The 24,493-nt window shown below is 36.8% G+C and overlaps 1 protein-coding gene across 1 annotated transcript in view; it reads right to left on the bottom strand.

The window, feature by feature from the left end:
• The window catches only part of LOC139744890 (sodium/potassium/calcium exchanger 5-like), a 51,296-nt gene extending 27,749 nt beyond the window's left edge, over positions 1-23,547 (bottom strand). Inside the window, exon 1 of the mRNA XM_071655300.1 lies at positions 23,304-23,547. Within this exon, the coding sequence (XP_071511401.1) occupies positions 23,304-23,547 (244 nt within the window). The remainder of the gene's footprint in view (positions 1-23,303) is intronic.
• Between the last annotated feature and the right edge of the window lie 946 nt (positions 23,548-24,493).

Genomic DNA, 24,493 nt, shown 5'->3' with positions numbered 1-24,493 from the left:
CACGAGAAAGGACTTTTCGCCTGTCCGAGGTCTTCGCTCGTATTCAACAGACCTTTGCGGGAATCAAGTTGGTTTTCAGGTCGCGTGACAGCGAGTCCGTTTAATGAGTGCCGGAAACGAATTGCTGGAAATGCAATATTTAGTAACCTTGCGTCCTCGATGGAAACTTAATATGACATCAAATTCATATCTCTTGAAAAAGGCAGGGGTATATAATAGCAAATATCAGCACTTTTGTATAAAAAAAATAGAGAGTTTCTCTTATCAAATCAAAGTCATGTAAAAATACAGAAGTTTAACAGAAAGCTGCGGCAGAGCCACCGACATTATTTTCATTTGATGATTTTACCATTTCGGCTAGAACTTTAAACCTTCGGCGAGAAGTTTAAACCTTCAGGGTTATGAGTTATAGTAAATGATATATCATAGGAAATAGTATGGTACAAAGAGCAAACAGTGGGAGTGTAATGGAGTATTTTAATCTCTATATGCAATGGGCAAGGATATTTTTTTTTCAGATATCATGACACATCATTCAGTGAAAATGATTTAAAGGACAAGTTCACCTTCATAAACATAAGGATTGAGAAAATGCAACAATATTAGTAGAACACATCAGTGAAAGTTTGAGGAAAATTGGACAATCGATGCAAAAGTTATGAATTTTTTAAATTTTTGTGTTGGAACCGCTGGATGAGGAGACTACTACAGCTTGTGAGTCATATGCGTACAACAGTATAAAGAAAATGTAAAAGAAAATTCAACATATTTTCACTGTTTTCGCATAATAATAGAGCACTTGACTTACCTCTTTCTAAAGGCAGGGGGAATAATATTGCCCATAACATTTGTCGGTAACGAGTCAGGGGAATGTGTACTCTTTTCAATAGATGGAATTTTGTGAAATTCTCTTTATATTTTCCTTATATTGTTGTACGCATGTGACATCTAAGTTATTCATACACTGCAGTAGTCTTCTCATCCAGCGGGTACCGCACAAAAACTTCAAAAATTCATAACTTTTGAACGGATTGTCTGATTTTCCTCAAACTTTCAATGATGTGTTCTACTAATATTGCTACATTCTCTCAATCCTTATGTTTATGAAGGTGAACTTGTCCTTTAAGGCAAAGGGGTCATTGAGAATGACTGACCCACCTTTCAAGTCATCCAGAATAGTGAAGACCAATGCCGTATATAAAGAGAGTCTGGCCAACTCGGTTTTTGGCTTACGTGTTTTGAAGCCTGTGATTGGTCAAAAGCTGGTCCCGTGATCTACAGGCGCCATGTCGTTACTGAAGTGCGCTTATACGCAATGCCCATCGTTATCTGCCCCTTACTAGTATTTGGCTTGGTTATTTTGTTACGTCTGAGCGTACACGCTAATCCTGTGACGCGTATTACGCGCGGTAACGACATGGCGTCCAAATTAGCAGTTGGCCAGACTCTCTTGATACGGCACTGGTGAAGACCATGTACTGATAGCCTTCCTCTGTAGAGTCAACCGTTATTTCGCATGGAAGAAATTTACTAACACTGAAGGGGTGAGAGAGGGAGGGTTCGGTGCATTCTAGAAAGTGACGAAAACGTCCGTTTATAATCGAAGAATCGTCTAGGACGTCACTATGACGATTCTTTTTTTTTTTTAGATAATGAGAAACCTCGTATGAAATACGAAAGAACATTCAACTTTAGGAAGAATTCAAAGTTTATTTGATGAAAATTGGTTTTGAAGTAGTTGAGATATCCAAAATAAAGCAATTCTAATAAAAGGTGGGACCCACCTTTTATGAGGATCGCTTTGTTTTACTTTGTTTTTGGATATCTCAGCCATTTCAAAACCAATTTTCATCAACTAAATTCTGAATTCCTCTCAAAATTGTATGCTCTTCAACATTGGTTTCTAATCATCTCGCAAAAGAAAAAAAAAAGTTTAAAGCTGAATCCTCACTTCAACCAATATAATAGCATCCATTTAAAGCCGGGGTACACAACAAAAGTCCTCTTCCAAAACGAAGGCTTTTCTAGAGGTCTTAAAAGGTTCTAAACTGGTAGTCTGGTCATGACTTCAAAACAGCATAAATAGATATGATAGATGTATAATTCTATTCTATGCGGGAGCGAACAGAGTGTGAAGTTACAATGTATTTGATAGGATGGACATACACTATACTGCTACTTTGCGTTTTACCCATTCAGCGTTAATCCCATCGGGATGTAAGCTGCTTCCAGAACGGGATCAACAGGGGCCTGTTGCATAAAACTCCAACCGGATTTTTTTTCCGTATGAAATCACAAAATTCCGGTTGGAAGCTCCCAACCAGAGTTTTTATGCAACGGATTTTACATTCTTAGATTAGCAACCTTAAAAAAAATTTAGGTTGGGCAAATCCCAACCTAAATTTTTTATGGTTGCTAAAAAAGTTTTATGCAACGGGACCCAGGGCTGCTAGCGGGACTCGAAAAACGGACCTCGTGAGGAGTAGGCCTATACAGTATACACACATGGTCAAAAAGGGTATACTAAATGGGTTTTGGTGATTCACACTGAGAAGGCGCTGTTGTTTTGCCCCCGTGGCTGAGACCATGTAGAGTAGTCACGAGGTCCGTTGTTCGGGTCGAAATTAAACAACTTAAAGGGGATGGCCAGTAACTGATCAGTGGGAATCAGTGGGAATGCTGGGGGATGATTGTTCCAAGCCTTGTGGGATTCATTAAAGAGTACCATTGTTGTGTTAACGATCGCCCCGTCACTGTACAGGCATGCTAACCTGGAAACACTGAACTGTACATTACTTGAATATGAGACCATTCTGAAGCAAATAATTTTCACACAACAGTAGATATATAATGTACTCTTAAATGAATCCCATAAGGATTTGAACACGCCCAGCATTCCCACTGATTCCCACTGATCAGTTGCTAGCCATTCCCTTTAACTCACTCCCCCATAAAAAATAAAAAAATCAAAAGAAAGCAGGTTATTATAACCACAGCTTAGGAAACTACGTCTGTCAAATCTCCATATATAATATACATAACTTAATACTCCTGTATTAAACACACTTTTCTGACAGAAAAGAAAACCATTAATATTTTCCCCTTGAAAAAATACTGGCAGTTATTTTAGATGATTTAAGAGAACATTTTCCTGCTTGACAGACACCATGCCCCATTTGAACAGATCCAATTACATGCGGATGACTTTTTGTTAGTTTGTTTGTTTTTTCTTTTTGTTTGTTTTTTCTTCTTTTTGGGGAGTAAAGTGATCTAATTTCATGATCGCCTAACAGCACATACACATCACTGTCACGTATACGTTTGCGTTCTGTCGACAGTGCAGGATGATGAAAAAAAGTACAGAACAAGGCTGAGTAAAGTAGGTCGGAACTTAGTGTTTATTATTATTATCATTATTATCATCATTATCATTATTATTATCATTATTTTTATTATTATCATTATTATCATTATCAACCTGCATTAGAGAAGAATTTGCTATACAATTGTATAATTGTAATTTTTTAATTTTGTTTTTCTCCTATAATATGTTTCGGTCATTGTTGTACCCGTGCTCCCCATCTCAATCTTAAACTCGATTTTAACTGGGACCTACGCTCAACAAGCTCGCTTTTAAGTAGGTTTCTTCATATTTCTTTAGCATTCATTCACAGATTCCAAACTTAACAGATCGACCACTACTATGTTTTATATATTTGCAATATTCTATGTATGTCTCCAGCTGGATATCATGTACATGTACTTCATTAATTTTGTCATATTTGATGTATTTTTTCATCGAGAAATCTGAAAATAAATTGAAATTGAAATTGAAATTATTATTATTGTTATCATCATCATTATCATTATCATATGTTGTTGATGTTGTTGTTGTTTGTTGTAGTTGTTGTTTTCCCAGGGTAGTCACAGAACTGGTTCTCCCATGCCTGTCGTACCCATTCAGATACAACTGGATCAAGAGGGACATCAGCCTGACCATGTAAATTAGCTTTGAACAGTATTCGAACCCTGGATCTCGTGTTTGATGGTCCAGAGCTTCATCAGTACACCACACCACATGAGTTGGGGCACTGAAGAAGATTTGATGGATAAGAATCTTGACTTTTAATGAGGATCCCAATTTCGTGTCCTGCCGAATGCTCACGTTCTTAAGTGGGCAAGATGTTTTATCACGATGTTCCTCTCTGGACCCAATCAATAATGTTAATAGCTGATGTTATAGTACCGTGATTAAATAAAATGAATGAATAAATGAATGAGTGAGTGAATGAATGAATGAATGAATGAATGAATGAATAAATGAAAAAATAAATGAGTGAATGAATGAATGAATGAATGAATGAATAAATGAGTGAATGAATGAATGAATGAATAAATGAATAAATGAGTGAATGAATGAATGAATGAGTGAATGAATAAATGAATGAGTGAATGAATGAATGAATAAATGAGTGAATGAATGAATGAATGAATGAATGAATGAATGAATGATTGAATGAATGAATGAACGTAAATATTGGCACATGGTGATGCTGTGGTAACAATAATGGCAGAATCCTCTGGAAGCAGAGTGTTGCGCTGAAGGAGCTATACCCTGGGTAAATAAGACCATCATAATATCATCATTTTACTGTTACTAGTAACTAGTAATATTACTATTGCACTGTACTAGCATTATTAGTAGAAACATTATACGATTATCATTATCATTATTATTATTATTGTTATTATAATTATTATTATCATTATCATTATTATCATTATTGTTATCATCATCATTATCATTATTATCATTATCGTTATTATTATTATATTTAATAATTATCATTATCTTTGCTAATATGCTTATAATCAGTCCGTCATGATTATAAATATCATGCAGAAATTAACACCAGCAGGATGATTTGGTATGTGCATGTACACGGTGAGGTTGATATGTGATCTGGCAATCAAAATATTATTGCTTCCTGCTGTAGCTTGACGTTTTGCTGCAATAAAACTTTACTACCATTTATTGGGATGCCTAAAAACGAGAACATTCTACAAAAACAAAATAGTATACAAGATCTATGAGGGATAGCATAACAGTATTGATCTTGCCAATCCATGAGAAACGTAATGTATGTGCATTCTGATTGTGAGGTATAATCATCATTAAACGAGCCATGTTCTCCAGACCATATGTCTGTAGCTGTGGGGGTCCCGAACTAGGAACGTCATATTGATAGTTTCTCTGTATATATATATATATATATATATATATATATATATATATATATGTATGTATGTATATAAACAAACATAACTGCCCGGCGGAAGGCATATATGCTGTCGAGTGTACACCATAGCTTAGAAAAAAACCCAAACAAACAAGGTATCATTTATTTCAGGGCTCGACACTAAGTTCTTGCTCCGGTGGCACGCCCGGGGCCAGCCCGGGGCCACTTAACTTTTACATTTGAAATTTTGGTGGGCTGAAAAGAACGCTGTATTAATCCGAAGTAAGAGCAAACACACAATATGCAAATTTGCATCTTATATATTGCCCAATTGGGCCACCAAAAGATATACTTTTTTCTTCTTAATTTGGTGTCTTAACACCAATCTTCAGTGGCCCTGGGCCACCGCGGTTATGATATTGTTGAGCCCTGGTGAATGACATCAGTACATCCTCGCCATACTAAAGGAAAAGGATAAAAATACTTGAGCTCTCTCAAGACGGCATTACAGATAATACGAGTAGTAACTTTCACTGTACTATACAAACATTTCGTTCACACTGTTGTACGAGTTGTTGTCCCTGGATTGCATAATATGAAAATGTTAACTCTCTTAACTAAATGGTTCTCGACTCACAAAGTAGATTCTTTCCTGGATTAATGAGGACCTTGAAAGGACTCTTTCATTGCATCGTCGCGTTCTGTTGTCATTTTCACATAATCCGTAATCCCAAGCCTTTAACAATATAGGCTTCATATTTGCTGGCGTACTACTGCTATACTATAATAGTTTCCACACTTTTTACTTTTAAATGAAGTTATCATGATGTTTAAGTTATCATGATGACGACGAGAATTCATTCCTGTTTTTACTGCCGCTAATCGTTCTAATTGTAAACGGTTGCTGTCGACATCAGGGACCAAGAAGGCAAACGATGGCCCTATACCTTCTCCTTGTTACCCCTCTCCCCTCCCCCTCTCTTCTTCTCCCCCCCCCCCCCCCCCCCTTCATACGAGTTCACATTCTTTTATTGTTTGGTGGAAGGTGTACAAGAGTGAATATCCAACGAACGCCTTAAGAAATAAACGACAAAGCAATTAAGGAAGTGTCATCAAAGTTAAGAGATATAAATTATGAGTACAAAATAGCATAAATGCAGGTTTGTTTTTTGTTTTCAGTGAAAGAAGGTTGAGACCAGATGTATATTTCAATTATCAAGAAATACCTGGGTATCAATACTGTGCATGCTTCAAGCTGTAAATGAACTTGATGTTTATGTCAGTTGGAGATCAATAAGCACACTCACCCTCAACCAATATTCACTGATTCCACAGAAATGATACATCACTATCCTTAACAGGCCTCTATAAAGTGAAAACCTCGTTTCATATTGAAGTCACTGTGGTAATACATATTTTGCAAATCAAACAAAAGGAACGTTTGGCATCTAATCAAGTAAATGCAAGAAAGTTGTGCCGTGTCAAATTATACCATTCACAAGAGCAAGATCTCTTCATGTTGATGGTGTCTTCAATCGAAAGAAGCCAACGTGGGAATCTGAACAGTGATATCAGTGGGAAACCTATTTCAGTCATACTGTGAAAGTCACATCCCTTGCATTAGACCGTGTTCCGCCATAAATACAGAAAATACTAGCAAAAATTAACCATCGGCGATACTAACTGAACATGATGGCAAATCGGTGAAAACAGCTGCTGAAATACACCAATGTCGTGGATTTGCATGATATTCTTCACAGCACGTATTCCTTTTCACGGTTTACGGCCATCACGCCAGTCCTCAAAAGAAAGCATTCTGAACGGGAAACGGGGTGACTGGTCGAACCAAAGAGAAACCCACACCTTTGGAAACTGACAAAGGACGTGTTGTCTGAATTTTTGGTCTATAGTACAAAATAAACCCGATCAGGGATAATCCTTTCCGCAAGTCTTCCCCTTGTGTATATATATATATGTGTGTGTGTGTGTGTGTGTGTGTGTGTGTGTGTGTGTGTGTGTGTGAGTCTGTCTGTCTGAGTCTGTATCTGTGTCTGTGTGTGAGTGTCTGTATACTGAATTACAGTTTCATACCTTGATTTGGCTTTTGTATAAAAGTTCATTTTGGGGGCTTTGTTCAATTTGGGTAATCAATGGGCAACCTTACCACCGCTCTCTGTTGGATGCATGACGTAGTCTAGTTGATACCTGCTGATGCCACAAATGAACCGTGTATAAGCTTTACTGCAAATCTGTTATGATAGGCGATGCCTTTTTCCCTCTTCGATTTCTATTCAGATATATAACGACAGTCATGGAGGTAACTATAATAATTATGATTGTGTGTATGTTTTGAGAGTTGCTTGTGTGTATATGTGTGTGCATGAGTGGACCTATGAAGGGTGTACGGAATAGGGCATACGAAGGGTGTATAACACAGATGTCCAGATGATCAAACAGGTTGTCAAGTAGCTACGTACATTTTGTGAGGGAGGGAGTGTCGTGGTTTTTGTAATTTCATTCACACTGTCTATAATTTGTTTATTTGTATTCTTTGGAAATATTATCCTTGTATATTCATTCCGTGTATTTACACATTCAGGTGGAATATGTATTAATAAATGAAATGAACATAATACTGGAAAAAGTGGGTGGATGTGATGTGTGTACGTGTGTGTGATTGTGTGTGTGTGTGTGGGGGGGGGGGGGTGTTCTTGGGTTATAGGAAAGTAAGATATGATTAAGCCAGTACAAGGGAGTATATAGGAAGGCAACAGGGTGCCGTATAGGTGGAAAGGGAAGGGCACAAGTTAGAGAGGAGAGCCTATTATGAAGGGTATTATACATGAATTGAATTGAATTGAATTGAATTGAACTAAATCAAATTGAATTGATTTGAATTGAATTGAATTGAATTGAATTGAATTGAAGTGAAGTGAATTGAAGTGAATTGAAGTGAAGTGAATCGAAAATCGAGAGGAATGATTGATACATAATAAGAGGAGGGATTTTTTTTTCAAAGTTTAATGATTATATTAATATATTGTTCAATTTGTCTACTGCTTGTAACACTGTTTGGAAAGGAATATTCCACCCTAAGAATAGGGACGTGAAGTTATGGAATTTTATGATCAAATCATGCTTTCACCGCATGGTGGTCGCAACCCCACGTCCGAACACAATAGCTTGCATGATGAAGTCGTCAAATTAAAACTTTACTATTGCCAGTTGATTGGGTTTCATGTGTGGAAAAAAAGTATCATAATAGGCCTAACTAACAGTTATCTCTTTCTATATAAGACTGTTGTGTATAGCAATAAACCCTTATACTCCTCTTCCAATTGAATAAGTAATTAAGAGTTACAATTGCCAGGTTATTGCAACTCACACATGTACTCACACACGCACACACGCGCACACACACACACACACACGCATATGCGAAAGTGATGATGATGATGATGATGATGATGATGATTCACAACGTTCATTTTCACATGGCGCCATACTAAAATTCTGTGGAAAAACATTAAAAGGCGCAAAATGAAAGATGTTCATGTCGATTTCATTAAAAAAAAACCCCAATACAATAATGTTTAGTACACACTTCCCACGAAGCTCAGAGCATGTACACAGAAAATGTAATTACCGGGTGTAGTAAAGATTTAAGAGTGGTTTAGTGAGAGTTTTGTGAGCCTATGATAATAATGTTCACCCATAATATTCAACTTAGAGAAACACTAAGGATTAATGAAGAGGTGATATTGCAAAGTAACGTTACTGTTTTCAAAGCGGTCGCGAAAGAAAGAAACGACAAAACTGGAGGCAATTCAGGCAATCAGTTCCCGTCGGCGCACCTTGCCACAAAAGATAATATGTACCTCTATCGGATGAAACCAGCTGAATGAGTAGCAACATGCAGTGACGGTGGCAGTCGTATAAAAAACACAGAATTAATGGTAACATTTCGCGGAACTTCGAAATGCGAAAGTTTGTATAACATCCGCTTGTCTCCTCCTATAATACTCAATACAGACGCACACAAAGATTAGCCGTTTCTACAGTATGTCTAGCATATACACACCCATACAAACTTAAACACACATAATCCCGCCAAAGTGTGAGAAGTCGAATGAAAGAGGAAATCCACCCCAAAAATGAATAAACTTCAAAAGAAAGAGAAAAATATTCCCAAGAGAATGATACAAAAATGACAAAAAAAAAAAAATCGGATAAGAAGTAAGGAAGATATGGCATTTTGAAATTTTACATTTTTCGGAAAACATTTCTTGACCAATCTGTATGAATATTCAAATGAGCAAGTTTGCGATGTCATGCTCTCACCGTATTTTCTTATTCATTTCATGTACAGAAATGACAAAAATTTGATATTCCAGCTGTATAAAATTTAAATCTTGACTTAACCACTCTAAATAAAAAAGAACAAATATTAACTCTGATATATCTTGGTTTGAAAACATACCTTCAGTTGTTTTAGCCCCAAGTAACATATTTTTTTCTTCTGAATTTTGTATATAACATACATTAAAAATGTTGGGGGTATGACATCATCACCTCGCTCATTTGAATATTCATTAGGACTGGTCAAGAAATGATTTCTGAAAAAATGTGAAATTTGAAAATGTCATATCTTCCTTATTTCTGATCCTATTTTGTTATTGTTTGTATCGTTCTGTAGGGAATATTTTCTCTTTCTTTTGAAGTTTATTTATTTTAGGGGCAGATTTCTTCTTTTAGAGTGTAAACTCTGTACACTCCTTTATGTGTGCGTGTGTGCTATGCGTGTATCTGTGATTGTCATAAATATAGTGTTGAAAATATACATGCGCGACACCAGACCACAAGAAAGCCATATCGTCATTTTGTGTCTTCAGACCGTCCATAGTGAAACGGAAGTCGGAAATATGATTTCTCGCTTGAGCGGGGGGGGGGGGGGGGGGATCAAACTGATTCCGCCCTTCCCCCATCAGTGATTTGTAAAGATAAAACACAGACATGGTCATGACTTAGAACTCGATACCCTGTATACCAGCGTGTCCTGATTAGGTTGCACCCACTTCCATTACTTCTGACACACAGATCATGAGCAAAATAACAACTCTCTCAGCTAAATCAAAGGGAAATAGATCTACTTATATCTGTACTTGTGTACGACAGACAACCCTCGAAAAGAATCCGATCCCAGTGTGGTGGTACACACTTTCAACCCACTCTACACGGAAGGTTTCCCATTGACCAACCTTTTGCATTTTTCCAGATTTGATGTGTTGTATTTAAAGAATGGCATGGAGTATCTATTCTGTGAATAGTGAATGCATAATGTATAGATAGATGAATAAAGGCACGAGTCGATACAATACCTTCTTTTTTTTTGCGGTTTTGATAGGAAAGTAACATTTCTAGCAGTCATTGACACAACTCGGTCAAAAGATTGCAAACCCTATAATGAATGCAAATATCCTGGGGTATTATAGCATTTATGTTCCTTTAATGGTGAATTCACGGACCAACACAACATAATGTGAATGCAAAAAAAAAAAAAAAGGTAGAACACTCATCAGTAAAATCGGATGAAATTTGGACAAGCTGTTAAAAAGTTACGAGTTTTACAACTTTTTAGTTAGTTTAATCTACCTGCCGCCGTCACGGGAGGTGAGAGCTATAAATGTCACAATAATATACGACAGGATACGAAATATAAAGAGAGTTCCACAAATCTAATTTGTTATGAAAAGTACAAATCCCAACGACTTGTTGCCTATATACATGACATGTTACATTCGATGTCATTTCCATGTCTTCCAGAGTAATACTTATAGGTAAGTCGAGTAGTCTTTCAGTATGCTAAACACAGAAAAGCATGTAAGATATCATATCTTATAATATCAATTATGTGCTAATGCTTGAGGGGGAGGTGAGATTGCGCCCGGGACTCCATTATATTTGAAGTTGACCAGCTTTTGGCGTTTAAAGTGAACATCCAAAGAAAATTACCATTCGGCACATTTTTTTCTTTTAATTTTTTTTTGTTTTGCTGTGGTTATTCTAGATTCTTGTTAATGACAAAATGTAAGGCTTTTGCTCATTCCACGATGGGAAATGCATCAAAAGCAAAGAGAACTTCATACGATGTCTGCTGTAATGCAAACACTTCGGGATGAATTCGGGAAAATTCGGCGAAGGTTTTACTGACGTCATAAAATGGACCAATCTGACAGCAACAGACGACATGTAAAGCTAAAACACAAGTCAAAAGTGCATTCATTACTACTGAAGAAGAGGTTAAATTACTTCGAATTAAACTAATTGTGACATCTTCGGAAGAAAAGGTGGCACCGAAGGCTACTATACCAGCGCACAGCTTAGAAGCCATCACTGGAAAGGTATATCTAATATTGTATAGAATCGAAGGGCCATCGCATTTTCGAGTTTGAAAAGCCCATCTAACAATGGTGAATGTAATGAACAGCAAACCACCTGCACGGCGGTGCGGCTGAATGCATAACTCAAACAACAAAGCCAAGTGAATTCTGACAATGACTTTTGCCGAAGTGTTCGGGGCGGGCGAGTGCAAGAGAGATATAGAATTTTACCTTCTTTTATACTTGAAAGATTGTCGTTACTGTTGCTGCTTTTAAAGTATTTAGATCATTCAAGTGACACGGCAAAGTATTAGATTCACATTGCATTGGTATGGCATCCCGGTTAAATATCAATAAAAACGCTCACCTAGGAAACAGCTACACCTTTGAACCTGTGCATTGTCTGTGATAGTACATAGTCTGCTTGTGCTTGCTCATCCCATTTTAGTCCATGGGCCAGGCCAGATATTGGTACCATCTGAGGTGGCAAAACCTTTTTGGTGTCATTTTGTTTGTCGGGCATAGATATGCTTATCAAGCTATGATAGCATTTCCAAATGAGTAGCTTAGTCGTAGTAAATGAATTTTTAACCAATTTGGTCTCGTTGTTATATCCCTATACTTCTGAATCGGAACTAACCGCTATACAAAGAAGAGCACTGTCTTCTGTATGTTCCTTAGAGCTGTAAAATGCAGCTCTATGGTATGTTCACAGGTGTTCTATTGTAAACGCGGTGCACTTAGTCTTTATTCAAGGCAGCGAAGGGAATATCCAAAGATTATGATGTCCACGGCGCTTAGTCTTTATTCTAGACGGCGAAGGGAATATCCAAAGCGTATGATACAGTGTATATCCTTTTATCTAAAAACAACAACAACAACAAAAGCAATTCCTCGTGAATTGTCCGTATCTTTCAATTATTTATCATTTTCCGGCGAAAACGCTACGGTGAAAACGCTGATACCACGCCAATGTCGCTTTATTTCCCTCCAACAATATACGATAATGCAAAAACAATGTACCGGTACACTATACGATACATTATAATGAATAATATTGTAAATGAACAGAGTGATTTTTGTTTAAAACTGATGTATTTGTTGATAGGGTAGTATAAAAACAGTATAGATAATCCCTTTTATGAGGAACTTTAGATATGAACGGTACATTGGTCTAGATAAAGACTAAGCGCACCGCGTGACAGCTGTGGACATCATAACCCTTTGGATATTCCCTTCGCTGCCTTGAATAAAGACTTAGCGCACCGCGTTTACAACAGAACACCTGTGGACATACAGAAGGCAGTGCTCTTCTTTGTATAGCGGTTTAGTTTCGATTCAGAAGTTTAGGGATATAAAAACGAGACCAAATTGGTTAAAAATTCATTTATTATGACTAAGCTACTCATTTGGAAATGCTATCATAGCTTGATAAGCATATCTATGCCCGACAAACAAACTGATACCAAACAGGTTGTGCCACCTCAGATGGTACCAACAACCCATTTTTCGGGTCTTGGCCCATGGACTAATGTAATGAACAGCAAACCACCTGCACGGCGGTGCGGCTGAATGCATAACTCAAACAGCAAAGCCAAGTGAATTCTGACAATGACTTTTGCCGAAGTGTTCGGGGCGGGCGAGTGCAAGAGAGATATAGAATTTTACCTTCTTTTATACTTGAAAGATTGTCGTTACTGTTGCTGCTTTTAAAGTATTTAGATCATTCAAGTGACACGGCAAAGTATTAGATTCACATTGCATTGGTATGGCATTTATCCCGGTTAAATATCAATAAAAACGCTCACCTAGGAAACAGCTACACCTTTGAACCTGTGCATTGTCTGTGATAGTACATGCTTGTGCTTGCTCATCCCATTTAGTGACGTTCCAAATATCAGGCATGTTTCAGTAGGTTTTCAAAATAGAAGAGAGAATAGTATTCTCCTCGCTTTATGTTGCACAAATCTTTGTCGTGAGCTCGGGGGTTGTAATAACTTGGGCTGGCTTACGCTCTATGTACCATCTCATGAGATACTATTAATGTTTCATAATATCTTTGAATGAACAGTTTAAAGGCAATGACGTGAGTGGGGACCAATGAGAATGTGAATATCCAGAATAAAGCTGTCCAAATCTATGATATAGCTGTTCTCGCGTCGAGTTGTTTTTGTTGCAATTGATTGAAAAATTGCCCTTCAGCGATGTAAAGGAACAGCGATTATTCAGAGTTTTAGTAGCATCTAGCCATGATGAAAAATCATAGGCACTCATACTCTTGGTTGGACTCGAACCAACGACCTCCTGATTGCTAGATCAAGTATCAAGTATAGACTATCTAACCGAACTTCTACTCGATAGTCAGTGATGGTTCTGATCCTTTATACCAGTGGGTTATTTGCTTTATTTTTATTATTGCAACACTCAACGATCAGGTGCAATAAGATTAACTCGACGTAAGAAGCATTAATTTGAATAATTAATCCGCAGTACCCAGTGCTACAAGGGACCGTAACCATACTTAGCAGATAGATATCAACATGCAGATCGATGTTGATGGTACTGTTTCTGATTTTTTCCCAGTGCCCCCGGAGTCCCACAGGGGTCTCGGCTGGGCCCTCTGTTCTTTACTTTGTACACAAGCAATCTGATAAAAAATGTGTACGATAAGTTTCCTGGTGTATCCTGACACTGCTACGCAGATGACACACAGATGTATTTTTTTGTCGTTCACACCTGACGCACTTGCTCAGCAGCAAAGCATCACTCACATGGAAACATGTGTCAATTATGTGCGTGAATGGATGCTGCAAAACAAACTCATGCTAAATGACAGTAAGACTGAACTGTTATTGATTGGCACATCCAAGCAAATATCTAAACTTTCTTTTGATGGGATATCGGTTGGAAGTACTGTCATAAAGTCATCTTCCATTGTTAGGAACCCTGGTCAGTGTGCTTTGACACACATCTGAACATGGAAGCACACATCACAAATGTTGTAAATCATCATACCATATGATATACAATCTTAGACGTATCAGGAAATATTTTGATGAGAATAGTATGAAAATGATCGTCCAAGCATGTACTGTTAGTAAATTGGATTATTGCACTGGGTTATTATATGGACTCCCTGATTCTCAAGTTGGGCGCCTGCAACGAGTCCAAAACTCATGCGCAAGGCTTATCTGTAACAAACCCAGGTTCTCAAGGATTACTCCTCTTCTGAAAGATTTACACTGGCTTCCGATTCGTGAACGAATATTGTTTAAGATTTTGTTGATTGTATATAAGTCACTCATCGGTCAAGCCCCCAGTTACATACCCGAATTATCAGCATTTAAATCTCACAGACATATTAGTCATAATCTGCGCAGGTTTCAAGGACACTCTTCTCGTACAAATTTCAACACGTATAAACAAAAGTAACATCGGGAAACAGAGCATTTGCCTGTGCAGCTCCCAAACTCTGGAATGATGTACCATTAGAAGTCCGGAAATCCCCAACTGTATAGCAGTCTTTAAATCACGACTCAAAACACATCTTTTCATTTAACTGTTTATTATCATCAAGCACATCAGAAGCTTTTGCAGCGCATGAAGAATATATGTCTATAGGTTTTGCGCTTTATAAGTTGTTTGATATATTACATTATTATAACCAGCACATGCAGCTATCGTGCGGAAAGCTCGGTATATAATAGTTTAGAGGATATGACGCTTGTCTAGCAATCAGGAGGTCATTGGTTTAAGTCAAAATCGAGTATATACTGTATCCCTATGATGTTTTGCTTTAAAATCACGGCTAATATACTAAAGGTCTGAATAATCGATGTTTATTAACGTCGAAAGGTAATTTCTCAATCAATTGCAATAAAGCTGTCAAAATGGATCAAAAACCGATGATGAATCAGATGCTCACTCAGATCTATATCATAGCAAACTTTCAGAAGGAGCAACGACAGTGAACGATATATGACGTGGCGTGATGCTCCTCAACGTTGCGTTTGGAAAATAGTTTGTGATTATTTCGGCTGAGTGTATAGATTTATAGAAACGCTCTGCAAGTCTCTCTACTGACACTATAATCGCAACACACTGAGCAACAAAGTCTAAAGAAGTTGGACATTTTAAACTATAATTTATCCGTACGATCTGTTTCACTGCACAGACTTCGGACGAAAAAACCACCACCACCACCAACAACAACAACACGAGTATATAACAGTGATTCAATCTTTTGCACTTCGCCATATACATTTAATCCCATTAATGGCAATGTCCCATGAATGACAATGTTGGAACAAGGAACAAGCAGTAAGGAATGAGTTAAGCGACGAGCGTAATGAAAAAAAAAACAACCAAAAATCAGATAATATAGCCCCTTACCATCTCGTTTCGCTTCCATGCATGAGAAATCAAACGTATGAAATGAATACAAAAGAAAAAAAAAAACCTCAGCAAATTTCAAAAGCTCATTACGCTCCAATGAAATTACATGGTAGTACGCTCGGCATGAAGCCCAATGATCCAGCATAGAAAAAGAAAGCAACGAAAAGTTAGGCACAGTTAACAAAAAGTGGTGCACAAATTGAGCGGACGTGGTATAGTGGGATTGGGACAGTGCATGTTTCGTCATCCAAGAACTCCGCTTTTCACTAAGTTTAGTTATGAAAAGAAATTGTAAATGACAGATGTCCAAGTATATAAGGAAAATAATAAAAGAGAATGGGGACTGGAAATTGTTACTATAAGATTAATGATGGTGATACTGACGGTGTTAATTACGATAGCAATATACCCATTCTCATTATCATTACTACCAGCACTTTTCATCGGTGGTTGTACTAGTATCATAGCAGTACAGTTTATCGTTATCTTACCACCATTATCACGCTTGTTATGATAATATCGACTGATTAGAATCGACAACCATCAAAAGGTGAATGAATGCAAGCTATCAAAATATTATCGTACACCTATCAAAGTTTATGGAATTTCTTTATAGTTCTCCCTCTTGTACATCTCCTATATCGCTGAATTTGTATACATCTAAAATGCAAGATTAACCTATCAACTGGGTTCCCTGAACTTACCAAGTTTTATACGGTTGTATATAATTTACAGATGCTTTATACAAGTCATAGTGAAAAATAGCATTCAATCTATGTAAGTAGATAAGAGGAGACATACACGTACATTCCTATTAACAAAACCGTACCGCGCTTGCGCTCACTGGGATTGATTGCTGAGTTCATAAGTATTCTAAATATAAAATATTTTCTCTATCTATAAAATAATTGATATAAGATATCACACCTAACATCTGAAATCAAACGACCGAAAAAGGAAACTAAAGAATTGAAAACTCACATCTTCTATACATGGGTATGCCCTCCATACGGGTATATAGAATGCATCTATAAAGGAGATCTGTTTTCCTCTTCTTCTTTTTTTACTTCAAAAGGAAACATCATCCTGAGCTCACTCACTTCGCTTGCATAATTATTTCGGTGTTTTGTCAGCACGATCTGGCAATATCCCCACCAGCGGAAGATCCGCTGAAAAGCTGCGGAGATCATATCCTGTCTCATTTTTCGCTTGTTGTTTCCCCACATATACTCGTATGTTGGCTTAGCAAGAATTCATGTGTACCAAGAGGTTGTGAAACGGGAAAATACTGATTCACTAGAGCTGGGGAGATATATTCATCCTGAATGATAAAAATGTTGACAGTAATTGTCAACACATACTTTCAAGATTTACGTTATTTGTTCTATGTGCGTGTTCCGCTCATTTAGTTTAAAAAGAAAAAAAAATATTACAAGGCATATTATATTCAGAGGCCGTTGTCCAAGTCAAGCGGTTTGCTTATTGAAAACGGTCTTCCCCCACCTGTACACTTAAAGATCTGAAATGAAATTCATGTATTATTCCACATGATTATATACTTGTAAAGTAAAATCTTGTTTATGTTCTCATGACTTGTGAATAATATGCTTGATATTGTTATACTTATTTTCTGTTATGTACAAGTGGAGAAATAAAACTTACTGAAACTGAAACTGAAACAATAATCATACTTTGACACTACCCTCCCGCTCACATTATCTGTAAAGATCAAAACGTTTGAACTCACAATTGTATGTGATAAACATGGTGCGCATAATACATATAGATTACAGAAAGATAATCATGTGCGAAAACCCTTCATCAGTAAGAGTGATCAGTTAGACTGTAAGATTGATTTCAAATACTTTTATTTTTTCCCCGTAGAGTTATACGACTATGCACAGTCGAAAGGAATTTGACTTCAATAATGTCGACTTTGAAATTTATCATTACTATTTTTCGCTCTCATCTTACAAACTCGTAGTTATTACAACATGCAGGGAAAAAAGAGCTTTTTTTAAAAATGAAAATACTTTCCTTTTCTTGGATCTTCACGTTATGGTATATTCACGTCACACTGACATTGTATAATAAGGATACTTTCTAAATTATTTTGCTTTTCAGCTTTTGTTGTCTACACTAAAAGCAATGAAGAAAAAAAGGACCAAAAATGTTTTCACAAAACCCTGTTTCTTTTTGTTTTCATTTGACGATGAGTTGAATCACAAAATGAATCAAAATGGGCGCGGATTCGAAGAGTGACGAAGATGCGAAAGTCGAAATGCGAAAGAAATTGTCATTGGCAGTATTGACGGTTGCATGTATCAGGTTTTCTACAAACAATTTCACTTGCATACCTTTGGTGACTGCGCTTGAAAGACCTCAGAATCTATTCTTTTTACTTTTTAAATGGAAGGGTGGACAAAGAAATTGGGATTCCATTTTTTAATGTTACGGTTTACAATAAAAACTTACATAAAGATGTTATTCATCTAAGACTGTTTACTCCTGATCATATCTTAAGCTGCATGACCTTCACTGACTGCGCTTAAAAAAATTCAGAGTTTATTCCTCTTTTAATGTTACAATTTACAATAAAAAACCTAAAAATATTATTCATCTAAAATTGTTTAATGCTGGGTGGACCTTCAGCTGCCTTCACTGACTCCTGACTGCGCTAGAAAAACCTCAAAATTTAATCACTTTTTAGAATGTCATAAAGTTTACAATGAATACTTAAAGATACAATTTATCTAAGACTGCTGGTCACACTTTCAGCTGACCACAATAATGATCAATGCACATGCAAAACAATCAATTTGTGATACAGCGTCACGTATCACGTGAACATAATTTGGCGCCAGGGCGAACTGGTATAAAAACTCTCTGGGCGAAGGGTGTAAAATACCTGCTATCCTTTTCTAGGTATTTTTTCTTAATCAATAGGGCCATCTTCCTTTTTATGGAAACAAATAAAGTTCTTATACAGAAGTATATATCTATGGTTACTTATCTATCTATGGATACTTCAGGGCAGTCGGTTAGATAAACTTCTGTTTAATATGATTTCTTTTGCCAGTGAGCGATTAAAAGGGGTTCTCTGGCGTTTTACTTTTTACGTCAATGTAACCACTTGCAGACATGCCGTCAATGCCTTGCACCGAAAACGAAAATATGTTTTTTACAATGTAATTTTATCAAAAATCTATGGTTGACTTCAAAATCGGAGAAAGATCAAACAAAAAGTACAGCAGAAGTTTCACGAGAACCTGACATGAAATAATGAATGCTTGATAAAGGAGTCTGAACATCTACAGTATAATTAATGTGCAAATAATTTTCCATAGACGGAAACTTCATCAGTACTATAACAGCTTTTAGTTATACCTCATCGATAACAACCAAAATGTATTGTACACGTACACATATGTTTCTCTTTCAGAATATGGCCAAAGATAAATATTATATATTCATTTCCCTGGTATTCATTGAATAAAAATTATTTTAAGGTTTCATAGTTCAGTATCACATCGATCCTGAAACAACGGTGGTAACTTATGTTGACAGGCAAAACATTTTTTTTAGGTAAATTGATTTTAGCCTGATGTTTTCCTTATTGGCTCTGATGTCTCTTAAAAAAAAACTTGAGAGGCAAGGCCAAAGGAGCCATGACCCCAGATCAAATGGAATTCAAGGCCTGTTCTTGTTAATATATTGCATATATATGATATGTGGGTCAAGACGAATATTACTCTTTCGCGAAAACGCATAGGTTATTTAGAGATACACAAATCTGTTATTCTTTATCAGATTCTACAAAAAAACCCCACTTTTTTCAGTTGTAAACATAAATGTGGAGTGACCATGACCTCTCACAAGGGTAGTTTCGAGAATAATTTTCTTCTTTTGTAACATATTTCGTTTCAGCAACCTCTATGATGATTTCGTAAGGTCAAGAAGATTTCAAAATAAAGCTTGAAAATATACCCGCATTTATTTTGTGATTTCCATTTTCTCTCAGATTTCCTAATAATTAAGCTTTATTACAAAATAAATGAATCATTACTACCAATCTTTACTGGGACTGAACAATACAATTTAATGTGTGTTCGTGAAAAGTTACTTGTATGGGAGCTGGGAGGGATTCACATTTGCATTTTGTAAATACAGTAAATAATTTTATTTTGCGGGCTTCCTGTCCTAATTTGCTCTCTCTCTCTCTCTCTCTATATATATATATATATATACAAACATATATATATATATATATTATTTGTTTGTTTATTTATTTATTTATTTATTTATTTATTTATTTGTTTATATATTTATTTATTATTTATTTATACATATCATTATTATGCAGTCAAACCTCTTCGATCTGGCCTCCCTTTATCAAGACCTTTCTGTTATCCGGATGTGACCTTGGCGTGATTTTTTTTTTCAATCAAATAGTTAAGGGGAAAGGGGGATATCAGACTCCAACTCACATGAAGTATATATTATTCCCAACATAATTAACACACATTTACATCTGATTTTCATCTAAATAAATTCAGGCGTTCACTACCCCCAAATCACTGAAAAAAAGGTTAAATCTGGGCACGGTACAGGTGACCATTCATTGAGCAAATTATCAAATATTTCTGAACGCAGACCGGCTGACGAGGACGTTATATAACGTTCACGCAAAATTGATATGCCTATACGTAGGCATACATGTTGCTACCATTGAGTAGGCAGCTGTGCGTATTACATATTGTGTCTCCCGGCCAGCGCCTGTCTATGTAATATATACATATTAATATATATATAAATATATATATATATATATACACATATATATAGATATATATATATAGATATATGTATATATATATATATATATATATATGCAAAGCAAACATACTGCAACGTCTGCCAGCAGCCATTCCTCCGTCACACCTATATATATATATATATACATATATGTGTGTGTAACATGTATTATATATATATATATATATATATATATATATATGCCTTCTTCCTTCTGCGTTTCTTTCTACAGCTCCTTTGTAACTGCGCGATGTATATCAGGTTTCTTTCCTGTTTATGTTAGTGTAGATATACGTATATCACGATGAGCCAAAAATATAGTGATGATGATAATGATAGAGGAAGTAATGCATGTAAGGTAAGACTAAATATTTGAGGCAAAATCATATGCAAAATAAAATAAATATTTTCATCTTAAGCTGATATTCATGCTGTACTAATTTTGATTTTAGCTTTAGATTTTTCGTTAGTTTTTCATATTTTGTTCCTGGAAAATCAATAGAAAGAATTGATTACTTGTGTCCACACAGAGAAAGAGAAAAAAATCAATGCCTGGCTGAAAATATACACGCATTTTGCACGTTATAATGGAAGGTCAATATGTATTCATCGGGTACCTTTACATGTATCCAGAAAAGCTGCTCTTTGTAAACATAGCTACATTGAAAATGCCACGGCAGGTAGACTCATGAAAAGTGATTGTAAGATATCACTAGACTGGACACGAGGGCACTAATGCACGTTTGGACCTCAGCTGCATTCTTTTATCGGCCATGGGAAAAGTGGGTTTTTAGAGTGTAGCCTGTGGAGGTCCATCAAAGCTGAACCTAATCCTGTTTACTCGGTATATGCAAAGTGCGTAAGCAAATGCTATATATCTGCGCGAGCAATACGTTGTTAATCAATTATTACACGACTTCCTTCTCTTTTTTTTCGAAATCAAGAAATCCCGTAATTGTGTGAAGCCTCCTCAATGATCACTTTAAAAATAGTGAATCAATTCAAATACAATTTCAGGGTACAAAACTATAACTCATAGCCCACATCTTATAGAAAACCCCATTCGATTTGCCTCAGTGGTCAAAGAGAAATGAGGAATTTTGTAGAGCATGTCAGGAATATCTTCCCTCCAAGTTCTGTCTATTGTGTTCACACACAAGAGCATCCAAGTGCTAAACTTGGAAGAATCAAACTCATGACATGCAATAATTACAACAATCCACATTTCTCTGTGACTGCTTAGCCAAATTCAATGGGGTTTTCTGCAAAATAGAGCTAAGAGTTATGTTTTAAGACCCTGAAGTAGCATTTAGACAACTAAGTCATATTGGGTGTTATCAATAAGAAAATCTGATTGTATTTTTCTTTTTTTGGGGGGGGGGACGTACTGTATATACAACCATGTCTTTTGATTAGAGAAGAAAAAAAAACATACTTAACTTAACTGGTCATATCATCTGAGGATGTCACAAGTAAATGTCAGAAATATGATGGGGCCTACATAAAAGCAATGACGCTTCTAAAACTCTAGGTTCCCGAATTCATAGGCATGAAATTATACGGAGAACGGATATGTTTATCTTGACCGACTAAAATTATACTAGTGCAAAAATCAATATCAAAGAATGAACTAATGAACCACATGAATATCGCTCAATCCAGACTGTAGAGATCTCGCCGTGTTTGAAAAAGAAGGCTATAGGTTTTATATAACTGTACCATTACATAACTTGGTGCTGCGGACAAAGACAAAAGACTGGGAGTATAAAAATAGTTGCTAAAAGCCTGGTAGAGTGTATCCACTGAGTAATAGCTGTTTTAATTTGCGTTTGAAGGTGAATGGGGATAAGGAAGAAGTACATTCTTGAGGGAGGTCATTCCAGTATCTGGGTGCAGTAAAAATACTAGTATTTGTTTTCTTTGCAAAAATAGTGCGAGTACGCGGAAGGTGATAGGCGTCACTCTGACGAGTGAAAGTAATCTTAGCATTTGAATATCTCTGCATAGAAGTGAATGGTAATGTAAATGCACACAATGTACAATGATGTACAAATATACTGATAGACCAATGAAAAAAATGCAAATAAGGATATGAACATGTGTGTATACGTGTATGTGTTTTGTTCTCATTTTCGTATGAAATTCATGCTTTTATTGCTATCAATAATTAACCATTAGTAAGCCTACAACTTTATGGAACCCTGCTGACTTTATACACAGCAAATCAGTCTCTGCACATTTTATATTAGGCATTTGCAGGTACAGTTCTAGTATTGATATGTACACTGTCCATACGATTATCATCATAGCAATGATATTTATAATACTAACATATTGTACCTACGAGTGAGTGTGTGGGATGAGTGCAGGTTAAAAACTGCTCGTTTTTATACCTCCACACGTTCATGTCATTGATCGTCGGGCTGATGTGAAAATAAAGGACGGTCATGTCGAGATGAAGGCTTACCCTTACCCGATCGTGCATTTCGATTCTGAAGGGCAACTCCTCCGTCGGCCGTGGCGCCGTTGAAATATGTGACAAGCCTCTTTGCGCATAACGGCGCCACGACGAGGCAGGCAGTAATGGCGCACAAAGCTACGAGGTAGGCACTTTTTCTCCTTCTGCTCCGGCGACATCTTGAGAACTTGACCGCACGTCCTCTCTCGCTGTGACCGAGGGAACAGGAGACGGCGGACCCGTCCTCACTTATAACCATGGTAATGCGGCTGTGCCCTCCTGGATGAGCGCTGTCTCTTCTTCATTAACAGGTGGCGATTCAACACGTACGAAACGGAATCCGCACAAAGGTCTGGCGTCCACTCGCCAGCCACGACAAGTATCATCACAGAGCAAGAATAGAATTTCTTCATCAATGGCGCTGAAAATGCTACAAGGATCAACTTATTTCCATCTCGATATCTTGCCCCGATCGCTCGCGGTTGGTGGCGGATCCCTCGACAGCATACACACAAACACACACACACGCATGCACACTCGCTCCGAGAGTGGCGAACGTTCTCATGTGGCTGATCTACTAATTCGCCTGAGTCTGCTGTCTCAAAATGCTCGCTCTGCACTAGTCCACTGCCTGGACTGTTTTGTGTGATCATTTACCGCGCGCACACACCGCTACAGCACGCGTATGCCCCACCGTACGCTCATGTATTAATTTGCCGCGCACGCACGCATCTCGACCTCCAAAACAGTCCAATCTGGTTTGCCAAGTCTCCCCGAAATATTTCGGAAAAAACTGGCCCCACCCCCACTCCCTCATTCATTTCGAGCATCCTGATTGGTCGATGAGATCGCGTCCAGCAGGCAATTTGCGGGATCGAAAATAGTCGATCGATCTCTAATCTTGTAGTCTTATTACAAACAGGTATATTGCATTTAGCAATATAAGATACGTATTTTACGCCAATATTTGTATTAATCTCAACATATATTAATGAAATGTCAAAATTATTTTTTTTATTAAAAATTCCTCAAATAACATATCTTAGGGATCATAAGAGGAGAATGAAATTAGAACGTACATAAACCGTGCGTAAGATTAAGACTAACTTCTACTCGTTCCCATAATTGTTATAAATTAAATTATAAATATCACAATTATCAACATTTCAAATCTATTTTTCGACAAAAAAATTATAATTAATAAA

The sequence above is a fragment of the Diadema antillarum genome, unplaced genomic scaffold (assembly GCF_040938485.1).
Source record: "Diadema antillarum isolate AM-2024a unplaced genomic scaffold, OU_Dant_1.0 seq00001216_RagTag, whole genome shotgun sequence".
In the NCBI taxonomy this organism is placed as follows: domain Eukaryota; kingdom Metazoa; phylum Echinodermata; class Echinoidea; order Diadematoida; family Diadematidae; genus Diadema; species Diadema antillarum.
The sequence above is the reverse complement of the archived record's forward strand: the minus strand, read 5'-3'. Positions and strand labels throughout refer to the sequence as shown.